The sequence below is a fragment of the Somniosus microcephalus genome, chromosome 4 (assembly GCF_052327205.1).
Source record: "Somniosus microcephalus isolate GS21.2 chromosome 4, FLI_Smic_1.0, whole genome shotgun sequence".
Taxonomy (NCBI): Eukaryota; Metazoa; Chordata; class Chondrichthyes; order Squaliformes; family Somniosidae; genus Somniosus; species Somniosus microcephalus.
Window position 1 is genome coordinate 266120227 of NC_140990.1, and position 18781 is coordinate 266139007.

The 18781-nt window shown below is 41.8% G+C and overlaps 1 protein-coding gene across 1 annotated transcript in view; it reads left to right on the forward strand.

Moving 5' to 3' along the window:
• Positions 1-18781, forward strand: part of pkp4 (plakophilin 4) — a 300231-nt gene that overhangs the window by 47332 nt on the left and 234118 nt on the right. Inside the window, 1 exon segment of the mRNA XM_085986337.1 lies at positions 7535-7666. Within this exon segment, the coding sequence (XP_085842463.1) occupies positions 7616-7666 (51 nt within the window). The 5' untranslated portion in view covers positions 7535-7615.

Consider the following 18781-nt stretch of genomic DNA (forward strand, 5'->3'; position numbering starts at 1 on the left):
ATTTAATGAATTGGCCTCAACGGCCTTCTGTGGTAGAGAATTCCACAGGTTCAGCACTCTCTGGGTGAAGAAATTCCTCCTCGTCTCAGTCCTAAATGGCTTACCCCTTTTCCTTAGACTGTGACCCCTGGTTCTGGACTCTCCTGCCATCGGGAACATCCTTCCTGCATCTAGTCTGTCTAGTCCTGTTAGAATTTTATAAGTTTCAATGAGATCCCCTCTCATTCTTCTGAACTCTAGCGAATACAAGCCCAATCGACCCAATCTCTCTCCATACGTCATTCCTGCCATACCAGGTATCAGTCTGGTGAATCTTCACTGCACTCCCTCCATGGCAAGAACATCCTTCCTCGGATAAGGCGGCCAAAACTGCACACAATACTCGGTGTGGTCTCACCAAGGGCCCTGTACAACTGCAGCAAGACATTCTTGCTCCTGTACTCGAATCCCCTCATTACGAAGGTCAACCTACCATTTGCCTTCTTAACCGCCTGCTGCGCCTGCATGCTTGCCTTCAGCGACTGCTGCACAAGGACACCCAGGTCAAGTTCCCCTCCAAGTCTCACACCATCCTGACTTGGACCTGTATCGCCGTTCCTTCACTGTTGCTGGGCCAAAATCCTGGAACTCCCCTCCTAACAGCATTGTGGGTGTACCTACACCATATGGACTGCAGCAGTTCAAGAAGGCGGCTCACCACCATCTTCTCGAGGGCAATTAGGGATGGGCACTAAATGCAGGCCTAGCCAGCGACGCCCACATCCCATCAATGAATTAAAAAAAAAACTTCCCCTTTTCCCAATCTATTGCCGTTCAGGTAATCTGCCTTCCTGTTTTTTGCCACCAGTGGATAAACTCGCATTTATCCAATCACCCAACCTGTCCAAATCATACTGGAGTTTCTCGGCATCCTCCTCACAGCACACATGCCCACCCAGCTTTGTGTTGTCTGCAAACTTGGAGATATTACATCTAGTTCCCTCATCTAGATCATTAATATATATTGTGAATAACTGGGGTCCTAGCACCGATCCCTGCGGTACCCCACTAGTCAGTGCCTGCCACTCGGAAAAAGACCCATTTATTCCAACTCTGCATCCTGTCTGCCAACCAGTTCTCTATCCAAGTCAGTACCTTACCCCCCAATCCCATGTGCTTTAACTTTGCATGCTAATCTCTTATGCGGGACCTTATCGAAAGCCTTCTGAAAGTCTAAATACACCACATCCACTGGTTCTCCCTTATCTATTAGAGTCATGAGTTATACAGCACGGATAGAGGCCCTTCGGCCCATCGTGTCCGCGCCGGCCATCAAGCCCTGTCTAATCTAATCCCATATTCCAGCATTTGGTCTGTAGCCTTGTATGCTGTGGCATTTCAAGTGCTCATCCAAATGCTTCTTAAATGTTGTGAGGGTTCCTGCCTCCACAACCCTTTCAGGCAGTGAGTTCCAGACTCCAACCACCCTCTGGGTGAAAAAGTTCTTTCTCAAATCCCCTCTAAACCTCCCGCCCTTTACCTTGAATCTATGCCCCCTAGTTATTGACCCCTCTACTAAGGGAAAAAGCTCCTCAACATCCATTCTATCTATGCCCCTCATAATTTTGTACACCTCAATCATGTCCCCCCCTCAGCCTCCTCTGCTCCAAGGAAAACAAACCCAATCTGCCCAGTCTCTCTTCATAGCTGAAGCGCTCCAGCCCTGGTAACATCCTGGTGAACCTCCTCTGCACCCTCTCCAACGCGATCACATCCTTCCTGTAGTGTGGCGACCAGAACTGCACACAGTATTCCAGCTGTGGCCTAACCAGTGTTTTATACAGCTCCATCATAACCTCCTTGCTCTTATATTCAATGCCTCGGCTAATGAAGGCAAGTATCCCATATGCCTTTTTTACCACCTTATCCACCTGTTCTGTCGCCTTCAGGGATCTGTGTACTTGCACACCCAGATCCCTCTGACCCTTCGTCTTGCCTAGGGTCTTACCATTCATTGTGTATTCCCTTGCCTTGTTAGTCCCCCCCAAAGTGCATCACCTCGCACTTTTCCGGGTTAAATTCCATTTGCCACTCTTCCGCCCATCTGACCAACCCATCTATATCGTCCTGCAGACTGAGGCTACCCTCCTCGCTATTTACCACCCTACCAATTTTTGTATCATCTGCGAACTTACTGATCATACCTATTACATTCATATCCAAGTCATTAATGTAGACCACAAACAGCAAGGGACCCAGCACCGATCCCTGTGGTACCCCACTGGCCACAGGCTTCCAGTCACAAAAACAACCTTCGACCATCACCCTCTGCCTTCTGCCACTAAGCCAGTTTTGTATCCAATGTGCCAAGGCACCCTGGATTCCATGGGCTCTTACCTTCTTGACCAGTCTCCTGTGCGGGACTTTATCGAAGGCCTTACTGAAATCCATGTATTCTACCAGTTACATCCTCAAAAAATTCCAATAGATTAGTCGAGCATGATTTACCTTTTGTAAATCCATGTTGACATTGTCCGATCCTGTCACTGTTTTCCAAGTGCTCTGCTATTACATCTTTTATAATGGACTCCAGCATTTTCCCCTCTACCGATGTCGGGCTTACCGGTCTATAATTCCCCGTTTTCTCTCTCCTTTTTAAATAGTGGGGTTACATTAACTACCCTCCAATCCATGGGAACTGTTCCAGAGTCTCTAGAATTTTGGAAGATGACCAGCAATACATCTACTATTTCTAGGGCCACTTCCTTAAGTACCCTAGGATGTAGATTATCAGGCCCTGGGGATTTATCGGCCTTCAATCCCGTCAATTTCCCGAACACCATTTCCCTACAAATACTGATTTCATTCAGTTCCTCCCTGTCATCAGACCCTATGTTCCCCGACATTTCTGGGAGGTTATTTGTGTCCTCCTTTGTGAAGACAGATCCAAAGTATGTATTTAATTGGTCTGCCATTTCTTTGTTCCCCCATTATAAATTCCCCTGATTCTGACTGCAAGGGACCTACGCTTGACTTCACCAATCTTTTTCTCTTCACATATCTATAGAAGCTTTTACAGTCAGTTTTTAATGTTCCCTGAAAGCTTACAATACAATACAATACAATACAAATCGCTTTATTGGCATGATAAGGTACATCTTATGTTGCCAAAGCATCAAAATACATTTATGGTTGAACACATAAACGCGGTTCCATTCATACAGTGTATAAACAGGTATATCCTTGAGTTTATAAATATATTTTCGCCTTGTTTATATATACTCTTGTCTTAGTTTACTGGTTGTCTCTCTGTTCATGGCAAGCTGTAACATAGTGTGCCGCCAGTGTTACACAGCTTCTCTCCTCCCCCAGTAGGAATGGGAGTTTTTGGTTGTCAGTCAGATTTCTGAATTCAGGGCATATTTGTGAGAATTTTTGATAGAAATTCTCTCTGATGCCCTGATATTTTCCACAGGCTGTGAGGAAGTGCATCTCTGTCTCAACTACTCCCTGACTGCAGTGAGAGCATATCCTGTCTTCTCTTGGCAGCCTGGTCTGCCTGTGTCTGCCTTTTTCGATCGCTAGGCTATGTTCGCTAAGTCTGTACCTTGTCAAGGTTCTTCTCAGTTTGTTATCCTTTACCATGGTCAGGTAATCAGCTATGTTGTATTGTCTGTTTAGGGCCAAGTAGCAATTGAGTTTGCTTTGGGTTTTTGTTGTTTCTGCCCAATATGACAGATATTTTTCCTTTTGCTCAGCGACGATTGTGTTGGGTCGAATTCTTTGTGTTACCCTGTCACTGTCCTGGGGCTGGTTATTGTTAGTATTGTTATTAGTTACTTTATTGAGTCCCAGGACTAGTTGACTGAGGGTATTCTTCTTTATGGTCAGCTCTTGGCATTTCAGGGCGTCGTAGTGATAGCATTGGGGGTTGCTCATTTGTAGGTGATTCCAAAATTTGGTGGCTCTTTTTTGGATAGTGATTATTAATGGGTATTGGCCTAGTTCCGCCCTGCATGCGTTGTTTACTGTTTTCCTTTGAGTCCGGAGGATACTTTTACAGAATTCCGCATGTAGGATCTCAATTGGGTGTTTGTCCCATTTTGCAAAATCTTGTTGTGTTAGTGGTCCCCAGACCTCACTGCCATAGAGTGCAATTGGTTCAATTACTGATTTGAAAATTTTGAGCCAAATGCTAATTGGGATTTCTATTTGGATTGATTTTTTGATGGCATAGAAAGCCCTTCTTGCTTTCTCTTTCAGTTCATTCACAGCCAGTTTGAAGTTTCCCGTAGAACTGATTTTTAAGCCCAAGTATGTGTAGTGAGTGGTTTGTTCAATTTTGGTTGTTCCTACTGTGAAATTTATTGTGGGTCCATGTTGTTTGGATCTTTGCTGGAACACAAGGACTTTGGTTTTTTGGGGATTTATTGTCAGGGCCCAAGTCTGGCAGTACGACTCCAGCAGGTCCAGGTTCTGCTGTAGACCCTCCTTAGTTGGTGACAGCAGAACCAGGTCGTCGGCATAGAGGAGGAATTTAACCTTGGATTCATATAGGGTGAGGCCGGGTGCTGTAGATTGTTCAAGTAGTTTTGCCAATCCATTAATGTAAATATTAAAGAGTGTCGGTGAGATTGGCGAGCCCTGCGTCACCCCCCGCCCCTGTGGGAAGTATTTTGTTTGTTTGTCTCCAATTTTAACTGCACATTTATTGTTTGTATACATTGATTTAATTACATCATATGTTTTCCCTCCTACCCCGCTTTCGATAAGTTTCAGGAATAAACCGTCATGCCAGATGGAGTCGAAAGCCTTCTGGAAATCTACAAAGCATGCGTAGATTTTGCTTTTGTTATGGTGAACGTGTTTGTCAATTAGGGTCTGTAGGGTGAAGATATGATCGGATGTTCTATAGTTTGGCAGGAATCCAATTTGGCTTTTACTCAAGACATTGTGCTCTTCAAGGAAGTTTATAAGTCTTTTGTTTATGATGCTACAGAATACCTTCCCCAGGTTACTGTTTACACAGATGCCTCGATAGTTGTTTGGGTCGATTTTGTCCCCACTTTTGTATATGGGTGTTATGAGTCCTTTGTTCCAGATGTCAGGGAAATAACCGACACTCAGAACCAAGTTGAAGAGTTTTAGGATAGCCAGTTTCAGTTTGTCGTCTGCGTGTTTAATCATCTCGTTTAGTATGCCGTCTGTCCCGCAAGCTTTTCCTGGTCGCAGGTCCTTGAGTTTTTCAAGAAGTTCTTTACTCTCATACTCTATTTCCCCCCTCTTAATTAATCCCTTTGTCCTCTTTTGCTGAATCCTAAACTGCTCCCAAACCTCAGGTTTGCTGCTTTTTCTGGCCAATTTATGTCCTCTCCTTGGATCTTATGCTATCCCTAATTTCCCTTGTTAGCCATGGTTGAGTCACCTTTTTTGTTTTATTTTTATGCCAAACAGGAATGAACAAATTCTGTAGTTTATCCATGTGATCTTTAAATGTTTGCCATTGCCTATCCACTGTCAACCCTTTAAGTAACGTTCCCCAATCCATCCTAGCCAATTCGCGCCTCAGATCATCATACTTTCCTTTATTTAAATTCAGGACCCTAGTATCTGAGTCAACTACTTCACTCTCCATCTTAATGAAGAATTCGATCATATTATGATCGCTCCGCCCCAAGGGGCCTCGCACAACAAGATTGCTAATTAATCCTTTCTAATTACAAAATACCCAGTCTAAGATGGCCTGATCTCTAGTTGGTTCCTCGACATATTGGTCCAGGAAACCATCCCGTATACACTCCAGGAATACCTCCTCCACAGTATTGTTACTAATTTGGTTAGCCCAATCTATATGTAGATTAAAGTCACCCATGATAACTGCTGTGCCCTTATTGCACGCATCTCTAATTTCCCGTTTAATGCCATCCCCCAACCTCGGCATTACTGTTTGGGGGTCTGTATGCAGCTCCCACTAACGTTTTCTGCCCCATGGTATTTCTCAGCTCTACCCATACAGATTCCACATCATCAGAGCTAATATCCTTCCTTACTATTGTGGTGGTATCTCTTTAACCAGCAATGCTACCCCACCTCCTTTTCCTTTTTTGCCTGTCCTTCCTGAATATTGAATACCCCTGGATGTTGAATTCCCAGCCTTGGTCACCCTTGGTCTCTGTAATCCCAATTATATTATATCATATCCGTTTACATCTATTTGCGCAGCTAATTCATCCACCTTATTATGAATGCTCCTCGCATTAAGACACACAGCCTTCAGGCTTGTTTTTTTAACACTTAGTCCTTTTAGAATTATTGTTTACTGCGGCCCTGTTTGATTTGCACCCTTGATTTCTCTGCCTTCCACTTTTGCTTCTATCCTTGCTTCCCTTTCCTCTATCTCCCTGCACAGGTTCCCAACCCCCTGCCATTTTAGTTTAAACCCTCCCCAACAGCACTAGCAAACATTCCCCCAGGACATCAGTCCCGGTCCTGCCCAGGTACAAACCGTCCAGTTTGTACTCGTCCCACCTCCCCCAGAACCGGTTCCAATGTCCCAGGAATTTGAATCCACCATTCCTCTAGCCACATATTCATCCGAAATATCCTTCTTCTATTTCTACTCTGACTAGCACATGGCACTGGTAGCAATCCTGAGATTACTACCTTTTTTGAGGTCCTATTTTTTTTTTTAGTTTACCTCCTAACTCCCTATATTCAGCTTTTGGGACCTCATCCTGTTTTTTACCTATATCGTTGGCATGCACCATGACAACTGGCTGTTCACCCGCTGCTTCCAGAATGCCCTATCCAGTGCTGTTGAAAAATTGGTACTTTTTTGCCACTGGGGCAAAAGTTGAAGGAAGGGATCTAATGGTATATCAAATTATAAAACTGGTTAAGAGAGTAAACAATGAAAGATGGTTTTGCACAAGTTGGCATGTTGATAACCAGGCAATATTGACTCACGATATCACCATAAGAACACTAGGAGTTAATTATTTTTTCTGTTATTCGAAAATAACCAAAAACAGAAATTGCTGGAAACAACCAGCGGAGAGAACAGATGAGTTAATGTTTCAGGTGTAGACCCGTCATCAGAATGGAAAAGGGGTCTGCACTATAAATCTTAACTCCTCTAATCTTTCCATAAATGTTGATTGACCCGAGTGTTTCCAGCATCTTAAGCTTTTTGCTTATTAGAAATTCACTGCTTTACCACTAGTGGCTATTGACAATATAACCTTTAAAATGGAATTGGTTAAGTACTTGAAAAGGGAGAACGAGACTACAGGAAAAGGTTAGTGATGGGTTGAATGCCCTCCTCGTGTTGTAATTACTATGATTATGGATTGTTCAAATGTGTTTTCTTTCAAGTGTTCTGAGTTCTGGGGAGGAGGGGGTTGAGAGACAAGCCAACAAGCAAGAAAAGGCAAGCTTCCCTGTCTTGTTAATGAATTGCTGTTTTAAAAACACACATGCTTGTCCAGACAAGATTACCAGGAAAATGGTAGCTAAGACTATTTCAAAGGATTTAACTTTTTTTTGGTATACTTAGGTAACATGCCAGCTCCTGACAAGTTCCCATTGATGGAATAGGGGCTGCTGCCCACGTGGGAAGCCTCCCACTGATCTAGCCATGGAGTCTGAGACCACAGCAACCACCATTTTGGCTTCAGTCAAAGAACAGGTACAGTAGTTACTTACAATTCTGCTTAATCAATTTAACATTCTATGTTCTGAACATGAAGGGGAATTCAGTTTTGATTCTCGTGCATTATTCTGGATAATTCAGTTTTGTAGACTGTAGAACTGAAAGTTGCTAGTACTGTATCACTTGTATGTAATTGCTTCTAATCATTCAAACTTCCTGTTCATTTGGCAATTATCAAAATTAATCCATAGGATTTAAAAAAAAATTATGGCTATAGGCCAGAGTGTGTAATGTCTCACTGTAGCCATTTTGTACTCTACAGGTACTGAGCTGCAGCATATACCTGTTGAGCAGTCTTTCTTTCATTGAGAAAGAAGCTTGGAATAAGAACAATAAGTGTTGTGGCATTCTTAGTTTTCTGTAGAATTTACTATTGTGTAAAGTCTGTTGAAGTGCATTGAAGCAAGTTTGTACTTTTAGAATGGATATACTGAATGTATTCAGTAGAATAGAAGTTTGATTATAGTTCATTGCCATGCAGGCTGTTGGCGCATAGTTGCTATATACTTGACTAATGTTAACCTATGTGCCATAGGATGCAAATCTGGTTAGATCGTCAATGATAGTTGTGTGAAACTGGGCAATTCCTTAATCAGATGGCATTCTTTGAGTAAAGCAGTAATATATTCTACTAAATGAAAATAGTGTGCATCGTGTTTGTCAAATACCTGACTAAATATAAACTAGAAATTCGCAGCAGGTCAGTTGGCATCAGACAGAAGATTGCACCCAAATCATTAAAACATAGTTCTGTTTCAGATGCTGATCTACATGGCATTTTCTGTTTCTATTTCAGATTTCCAGCATTAGTGGTTTCCTTTTACCTTCACTAAATTACATCACTTTTGGATATATAAAATGTTCCCACCTTTATTTTCCCTTGTCCCTCATCCTGTCTTGCCTGGAATTGGTGACTTATGCTGTGGTATGGTTCCGTGGCTACTGGCAGTTTTCTGATACTTCAGCAAAGAGGCCATTCTTCATGTGAACCTGGACACAAGTATCAGCTGGCTTAATTTATCTGACACAAGCAAATTTTCACTTCTCCTCCAGTTGGGATGGACAGTTAGCAACAGCTGGAAGGTTATCCTCCTCCCTTTCCCACTCTGAAGAGGGAGAGATCAATTGGAGCACCCAGGCAACTGCTCCAGCAACCTAATTCCCCACCAACACCAATGTGGATTTGTCAGCTTAGTACCACTTCAAGTGGTAGATTTTTCCATAGAGCTCCTGGAAAAGCTAAAATTTTGAGTATTCTTGTGTAGGTATTTGCATAGTATCTGTTGCTCTTCCTGGCTTTGTTGCAGAGAACTGGACAAATTCTTCAGGAGCAGCTAAACATTCAACAATTTCAGATCATAACCTCGGCCCCTATTTCATTTTCACTTATATTTTTCCACTCCTTTCCTTCCCCCCCCCCCCTTTCCTTTTGTTTCTCTCTCACACCTGGCAGCTATCTTTTGCCCTGCCAGCACACTTTACACCTAATCACAGCCTATTACCATCTCGTCTAGCTTCTAATCTCTTTTACTTCTTTTGGTTCTTTTATTCTTTTGTCCGATCGCAGCCCTGCCTTCGATCTAGTTCCTTTTCTCTCCAGTTTTGAAGAAGGGTCAAACCCGAAACGTCAACTCAAATTTCTCTCCACGGATGTTGCCTGACTTGCTGAGTTTTTCCAGCATTTTCTGTTGTTATTTCGGATTTCCAACATCTGCAGTATTTTGCTATCATTCAGTTTAATTGTTGGACTTGACATTAAAGAATGCAGTCTAAGAATCATCAACAACTTGCTTTTATTTAACACCCCAAGGCACTTCAGAGAAGTAATCAGACAAAAATAGATGCCTATCCAAAGGAGGAGATATTGGGAGGAGTAACCAAAAAGCTTGCTCAGAGGTGATTTTAAAGGCGGAAAGGGAAATGGGGGGGCTTCTGGAGAGCAATCTGGTGTGGCGTTTAGACAGCCGAAGGTGGTGCAAAGGGAGGGGTAATTTATATGCGGGCAGAATAGGAGGGAACGGAATTTTTTTTATGGGGGAGGATTGTAGGACAGGAGGGAGTTGGATATATGGAGGGGCAAGGCCGTGAAGGAATTTTTAAGCACAAGGATGAAAATTTTGAATTGGAAGCTGGAAATCAGTGCAGGTCTGCAAAGACTGGTGGTGGGCAAGCTGGACTTGGTGTAGGATAGGATATGAGCAGCTGAAGTTGAGGGTGGTGAATGGGATGTCAACCAGGAGTGCATTGCAGTAGTAGTCTGGAGATGTCCAATATGTGAATGAGGGTTTTAGCAGCAGATGATCTCAGGTAGGGGCGCAGGCAGGTGATGTTACGGAGGTGGAAGTAGGTAGCCTTTGTGATGGAAAGTACAGTATGTGGGATCAGAAATTTGTAGCAGAGGCCAAAGAGGATGATTTTGGTCTTCCCAATGTTTAGTAGAGGAAATTGCAGCTCATCCAAGACAGGAGTCAGTCAAACGGCAGAGGCAGTGGAGGGGGTGAGCGAGATGGTGGAGATTAGCATACCTGTGGAAGCTGACCACCATGTCTGCATCATGTCACCAAAGGACAGCATGTGGATGAGGAAGAAGTGGGGATCAAGGATGGGTGCGATGGATGGAGCGGTAGGAAGAGAAGCCAGTGTTGGAGGTTCTGTGGCTACAGATGGATAGGTAAGATTGGAACCAAGTGAGGGCTGTCCCACAAAATTGGAGAGCAGAGGAGAGGCATTGGAGGAGAATGGTGTGGTCGACTGTATCATAGTGCAAAGTAGCAGAGGAAGGACAATGCACCATGGTCACAGTCACTGAGAATATCATTCCTGACTTTAGTTGGGGCAATATTAGTGCTGTGGGAAAGATAGAAAGCCAAATGGAGAGGTTCATACAGGGAGTTGTAGAGAGATGGGCACAGATCTGTGAAGTGACCCATTCAAGGACTTTGGAGAGTAAAGAGAAATGGCGGTTGGGTGATATTTTGCTAGGGCAATGAGATTTTTTGAGTCGGGTGATTGTGAAAGGGAAGGGTCAGTGTCTGAGGAAAGGAAGCCATTTACAATGCTGGATAGCATTGGGGCCAGGAAGAAAAGTTGGGTGCTCAGCAGTTTAGTGAGAATGGGGTTGAGGGAGCAGGAGGTGGGGTCTAATGGACAAGATGTGCTCAGAAGCGCCTGGAGGAAGATCGAGCTGTAGGCTCAGGTCTAGGGTAGTGGGGTGGCCTGCAAGGCAAGTTTGGCTTGATGGGCAAGCGGCAGAGGCAGCTGAACGGATGGTCTCTATCTTGATGACAAAGAAGATCATTTACCCCTCACGTGCAAGTGGTGAGGTTGGATGGGCAGCGGAGAGACGTTTAAGTGAACGATTGGCAGTGGAGAAAAGAAGCCAAGGGTTGTTCTTTGTCTCCAGAGTAGGTGGCAGTTTTGGCAGAGGAGAGTCAGGCAGGGTAGAACTTGGTGTGGCAATGAATGGCTAAGCCAGTTGTACTCAAGTCTATGTCTGTTGTGCTTGGTGATGATGGAGGCCATACTTGGGAACAACCAGGATGGGAGACCGTAAAGGTTCTGCTAGGGACAAGGGCATCAAAGGTGACGGTATGGGAGTGGTTGAGCATGTCGACAGCAAGAAAGGTATTGTGAATTGAGGGCTTAAGGCTGGGCAGTTGGGAGTATGAAAGAGTAATTTCAACTTCAGGGAGTTTTTCCCAAGGAATAATGGATTTGAAAATCAAATAAGCTGAAAGTGATTTAGCTCTAGGGAGCGAGGTACAGGAACTAATATAGGACAGACAAAAGTAAGGGAATTGAGGACCGGTAATTGTCATCACTGGTCAGTGAAATGACCAGGCGTAACAGACCCCGAGAGCAAACCATCAGCGACCAGAGATCAGTGCATACAGGGAGAGAATTGTCAGGATGTGAAGTCCACAGGTGAGGAAAACCAAAGAAATTTACTACTGAATGGATTGGGGTTGGTAAAAGTAGCAAGAAATGTACGAAAACCTGTGAAGCTACCCAAGAGATTACAATAACACAGCACCGTCCAACATTGCAGAAGTAAACAAGGTCTCAAAAAAATGCAGCAAAAAAACCAAGCAGCGAGATCTTCTGACAGTTTGCAAGTCAGAGAAAATGTAGCTATAGGGGATTCTTTGCCCAGGAAAGTGGATCACCATGTGTATTGTAAAAACTATGCTAATAGATAGTGATCTTTCCACCTGGAGCTAGTGCAATATATTACTGAGGAAAGGTTAGAAAGAATACTAAAGGATAAGGGACTCGGTGGTAGTAATCGACATGGGGGTAAACAAAAAGGGGGAAATAATATAGGAGCTTTAAAAGTCACATTCATGAGGATTGCTTCTAAACTCAAACATAGGGAATGCAAAGTTATTTAGTGTGTTTGTGGTGTTTGGTAAAGGAGGGCAGTTCACCAAGAAAATATTAATGAGTGACTGCAATTGTGGTATGAAATCAACAATGCTTCCTTCATAAATAACTGGGAACATTTCCAGAATTAAAAAGGACTGGTACAGGCAAGATCGGATGAATCTAAACCAAGAAGGAACAAAGAGACTTGCAAGGTTGCTATCAAAAATCATTTAAAACTGGATAGGTAGGTAAGGGAGGGCATGTAGGAAACTGGATCCCTGATGACGTGATTTGAATGGTAGTCAATTGGTGAATATGGACACAATGTCACAAAAACATACATGTACTGGAGACCAGGAAAAGGCAGGTACAAGGGAAATGAAAGGCGGTATATTTACTATAAGATGTATGTACATAAAGACTAAAAGCTTTAGAAGTGAAATGGTGGAATTAGAGGCTGCTGCGGCAGTAGGGAACTATATGGTTGGAACTTTCAGGGGCAGTGTTCAGAAAGGAAGTGAAAGCAGGGACACTTGGAAGGTAAATAAAGTTGATCCGGTGGGGTGGGTGGGGAAGCTACAAATGAACTACTTTGTCAGCTGGTCTCAAATGCAAATAAAAATTCAAACTAACACTATATGGGTATGCTGCAGACCACTAAATCTACATGAGGGCAATTTATTCTATGAAGAGATTAAATAAGTATGCAAGAACAGAAAAATTATTTTAATGGGAGACTTTAATCAACCAAATTTAAACTGGAAAAATCCAAGCAAGTTAGAGTTGTTCATGATTCAGTGTGCCAAGGAAGCCATTAGAGGCAGTGCTTATCTTAACCTGCCATTTGTTATTGACTCTGATAATGTATAGGAAATGGAAGTTGTACTACCACTGGGAAACAGCAGTCCCAGAATTATCACATTTAATGTGATCTGACATTCAGGTATACCAGCCAGGTATATAACTTTTAAATTCAATGAAATGAGTGAACAACTAAAGCAAATTATTTGGAGGTGTATGTTCAACACTTCAGTAGAGGACAAATATAACACCTTTTTAAAGGAACATTGTTGTGAATGCAGGTTAAATACATACCTAAAATCAACAAGCTCAGACTAAATAAGCATCACCCTAAATGGATTAACAAATCAATTAAAAGTGAAATAAAAAGGAAACTGCCATCTACAAAATCCTGCAAGGGGAAGAGGCCCACTAGGGTGTATATACATATATGCAGAAACAAGTTAAGAGTGATCAGAGTGGCAAGAAGATGCGGGGGGTGGGGAGCCATAGCTGCGGCAGTAAAACATAGAATTCAAATCAAATCAAATCAACTTTTATTGTCATTGTTAGTGCACAAGTGCAGTACAACGAAATGTAGGCTTGCGGCTCCCGAGAGTGTACATTTAGCTTAAGACATTTAAACATTCAACATACATTTGGCTTGTAATACATTAACATAAACATAACCATAATAAAGTGCATTGGCAGATGTGCAGGCTTTAGAGTTTATTTGTGGAGTTCAGTAGGATGACAGCCCTGGGAAAGAAGCTGTTCCTAAATCTGGTCGTACGGGTGCGAATGCATCTGTAGCGTCTCCCAGATGGCAGGAGGGCGAACAGACTGTGGCTGGGGTGGGTAGGGTCTTTGATGATGGACCGTGACCTCCGTAGACAGCGTTTCTGGTATATGTGCTCTATGGTCGGTAGCCGGGTGCCGGTAATGCGTTGGGCAGTTTTGACTACCCGCTGCAGGGCTTTCCGGTCATAGTAGCTACAGCTGCCATACCATACTGTGATACAGTTTGTCAGGATGCTCTCTATAGTGCAGCGGTAAAAGTTAGAGAGGATCAGGGGTGACAGGTTACATCCCTTCAGCCTCCTTAGGGAATATAGGCGCTGCTGGGCCTTCTTCAGCAGAGAGGAGGTATTGAGGGACCAGGAGAGGTCTTCCGTGATGTGGACTCCGAGGAACTTAAAGCTGTCCACCCTTTCCACCACAGCCCCATTGATGTAGATGGGGGGGTGACTTCCGCCTTGCAGTACTATAGCAATAAGAGGGATTCCAAGAAGAGGAGAAAATCATAAACAATTTTAAGGGGCTCGAAGTTTGGCATGAGCACAAAATAGTAAATATTCTGAATGATTGATTGCTTTTTCCAAGTATTCACACTATTGTCTGTGCACAATTTAAACATTATTTTTGCGCAGTTTGTCATCTGGTCTTTATCTTAATGTGAATCCATTAGAGTTCCTTTTCCATCTCTGTTATTTTCTCACTAAACTAGTAGCACAAGTGAGCCCCTGCTCCCTCTGAGCCAGTGTGTATGTTTATACACTGAATATCTGGTAATGTTTTAAGGTCAGTGGTCAATCAGGATCCCTTGTCATTGTATTTAATTTTTGGAGCTATAGCAAGCTACCTTGTGGTATCCTAGATTTTTAAATGTGTGGAACAAACATACTGTAGAACATTGGCTTAGGCTATAAACTACAGAACAGGTTTATTAAAACTAGCCGATAAGCAAGACAGTACCTTTTTTAATAGTTCACAGAACATGCCTATTCTTCCTATTTAGCACTAATTGGCAATCTCATCTGGGCCACAGGAAATGGTTTTGGAAATGGAAAAATTGTTGATAGTGCGCTGGGGCAAATTTTGAGACTGGGGCTGAGGCACTTTGAGCCATAGTAAAGGAAGCTTTCCACTGCATCAGCTGTGTTGTACCTATTCGGGGAGTGATAATGCTGCCATTCGGTTTCTGACAAAAGTTCCATTCTCCAACATTAACATCGCTTATCTTGATGAAATAAATAAAAGGGGGGGGGGGGAGGGAGTACACAGGCAATGCTTCACTAATGCTTCTATTAAAACTTTCCTGTGATAGTCTTCCTTAATTATTTTGAGGTTCTGTAGTTTTCTCTGCAGAAGCTCTTCATGGCCCCAGAAGAACTGGTGAACTGGGAGTATTTTAAAATATACTGCTGGCTCCCTTGAAGTTCTACCAGGAACAAAGGAAATCAAAAGTGTATCTTTTAGAAACATACAAAGATGCTAATTGTACGTATAATTGAGAATGCCGACCGTTCTAGTGTCAGACCCAAATCCATTTGTCATTCGACTGCAAAATTCCTTTTTTCTAAATGGATCATTCAGAAAACAAAGTGAGAAGCTTTCAGGAGGTGCTTCTGGCGATACCAACTCATGGGTTTGTAGTTAACCATTATTAATGCAAAAAAACAGCTGGTCACATCTCGGCTGCTTTGTCTCGCAGTGGCTACATTGGCATAAAGAGATCTGCAAATTCAGATTGTTTATTTCTTAAAGCAAATCTAATTTTATCTTTTGGATTTACCATAAAAAGCAGAACAGAAATACCTGATGGACAAAGTAATACAGTTTTTAAAGTGGTTTGGTTTCCCTAAGTAATGAGAACTGCGCCTTGCAGTAAAGTTTAGCACCACAAACGAGAAGAGTTACCTGTCAAGAAATTAAAAGCCAAATATTAAGAGTGGGACTTGTCGAAGATATCTGGAATAGCTGCTATGCTGTTTGGAAAGAAATGCAGTGAGTTGGTGAAGCTAAAACGAACAAGTTTCGCATTCAGTGATGCAAGGTCCCAAATATGCCACTGTGTAATCCGGCTCTGTTTCGAGCTGAGATTTTGCTGTGGAGGCTGAAATCTGTCAGCTTCCAAGCTGGAATGGTGTGAAGCAGAAAGGCAGCTTCAAAATAAGTGATTAACTGCCATGAAATAAATACAAGGGTTAATACAATACAGTGCAAATGTTAAGTCAATCAATAGTCAGACACTAGCAAAATACAAAAATGTAAATAGAGTGCAAACAAATGCATTGCATTGGAATTATCAACTTGTAGAATGCTTTTAAATGTTTCTTAAAACTAATGTAAAAACTGAATTGCAAACAATGCAGAATGCAAAGCAGTAGTAAAGAGCCAGAGGCACTGCAGCTAAAGCAAAGAGCTGGCAAATGGGCAGAGATAGAAAATTCTTTAATAGGGCCACAGAGACTCAATTGAAATAAATCTATCCCCAATACCAAGTGAATACTGAGATCACACGCTTTGAACATTTTTTTTTCCTAATCCTTACCGTTGCTCCCCTCCCCCCAGCTTTTCATTTGTTAGTACTTGGTAAAAGGGCACAACCTTTCAGATGGTAAAATCTGCAAAGTAAAACTGATTTTATTTAAATGTCGTGGTAACATTTTAAAATGTACTAATCTCCTTTTGCCTTTTTTGGTTTCTTTGCTCTCATATTTGCCTTCTAATGCCACTGCTCAGTAGTACCCTACAGATTAGCCTACCAAAAATAAACCTCTTTGCAGCTACCTTGCAGATAATGCTCTGGTAGTTGACCAACAAGAACATTCATAATCAAAGAGCTAAACTGGACTCTGGAGGCATGTTGAGTGACTAGCAATCTCTCTGCACAAGTTAGATACCAGATAAGCAGCTACTTAATTTAATTTTTGGGTGCCTCCCTCTGTTTAATCCATTTATTTGTAATACTAGTTATGCAGCTTAGAACCTGATCAGTACAAGTCCTCAATACTACTTCCATTAGCCCACTACAAACTAAAATACAGTGCCTTCCTTTTATGCTGTTTTCCTACTTTGGAACATTAAGGTGGAAACATAAGTGACAACAAAACAGTGGATGGTTCCCTTCAGGTGCTGAGGTTGCAACTACCTGGGATTACCTCTAGTAGTTTTCTGATTGCTTCTTTGATTATTTGGGGTGACTGAAATTGTTTGCCCAGAGATGGGGACACTGCTCTCTTCCTGAACCTATGCAGGTATGGAGTATAGACTTCATAAAGAGACTATTTGAAAATTGCCAAACATGAATTGCACTAAAGGTTCCAAGCTTTGATATTTTATCTACATCTGTTCTGATTTGTACCCATCCTGATGTTGCAAATGTCAGGCAAAGTTAATTATAATGAAGCTTGCAAACCTTGCAATGGGTAATGTATTTAGACATTTTTCTTAACTCCTGCCTTTTTCGCACCCCAAGGTTTTTTCCACTTGTAAGTCAATCTATTCTACTTGGGAGAAGGGGAGGCTAGCCTATTCTAAATTATTACCAAGACGTGCATTAAGGTGGTTAAGGAAGAACCACTTCCTTGGCAAGTTTTCTCCCTCTTCCCAGATGAATAATTTAAGATTGACAAGTTACCCATAGTCAGTATAAATATTATATATAAATTTTATATTAAAAGAAAAACTTGCAGTGTCTATAGTGCCTGATCACAGCTCAAAGTTATGTATGCCCCAAATTACTTTGAGGTGCAGTGACTTATGTAGTCATAACACAGAATTCACAATGAGGTGAACTGGGATGCATCCAGCTGAGTTCCTGTTCACCCAATGTACTTCAAGTAATTTGCAGCAGTTATACTTATGAATTACAAAATCACTTGGATTGCTCACCAGTATCAAGCACGCACAGGTCACTGTAATTCTCCAATTATGTTGCTAAAGTGATTTAAATATAATTTGACATCAAAACTTTATAATATGTCAAGCCTGTAATGACCTGAATCTGTAGGAATCTAAGTTTGCTACCTGATAAGATCTTAATGGTCAATTGGATATGAAATTCTGAAATTTTTAGTTTGCAATTGACAATGTAAACTGGGAAAAAATCTAGTGTGATTCAAACTCGTGCTTGAGCTCAAACTATTATCTTGGTTGAGTTCAGTACTTTAGGGTGTAACTATGTTTTGGCTACCAATCTGTGCAGCAATATTCATTTACAGTTGGCAGTGCCTTGTTTGTGTTACTGTACTGCAGAACTCCACTTCTGCCTACTAAAAGTGAAATGGTTTGTGTGTGCCACTGGGACTGTCTTCTCTGTACTTTCAATATATTTAAATAGGTTCTGAAGAAGTTTATAAAGTGTCTAGGAGGATTCCCCTGAGTACTTTAAGAAACTTGTTTAGCACAATACTGGACTTGTAGACTTGTATTCTATGCAGTATCAAAGCCAGCTGGTGTCACACTGCAGAGTCAAATTGGAATCCAAATTCAGAGTTCTGCTGGAACTTTTTAGCTTTACTAAGAAGCAGAAACTGCTTTTCAGTAACCCAAGTTGCAATATAAACGTATGGCTTCTGTTATAGTACAGTGAACAATCTCCTTTGTCCATGCATTATTTTGCAGTGCTTCACAACAATAAGCTTTTAATCAAACTGTTTTGTGCATAAAATTACGACAATGTCCAGTTGAGTGTTCATTTCAACAACAAAAAACTATCAAACTGTCTGACTCTGAATTTAGTATCTTTATGCACTATTAATTTATGGTGGGATTATTTAGAATTATACAGCAGTGATGACTGTAAACATTGCGTTACTTCATAAATTCAAAACCCTATTTAATAATTGCTTGTTTTTATTGCATAGTTATGTGTGCATTACTCTGCTAATCAAAACTATTAAGTGTACAGGAAGGACATAATCTTCTATGGTGAAAGGATAAAGTCCTTTCAGCATCTGGCAGAATTTCAGTTGGACTCGTCCAGCTACAGTTCCTACTGTGTTGCAATCTTTGTCATTTATATTGATCACTAATATTAATGTGTTTGGAAAGGGAAGAAAATGTTAAATTACTTAAGGTTATCTATGATTTTGGTTCTATTTCTGAATCTTGTACTTTTCTGTTTAAACAAGCATACCTTAAACATTGTAGTTCATTTGT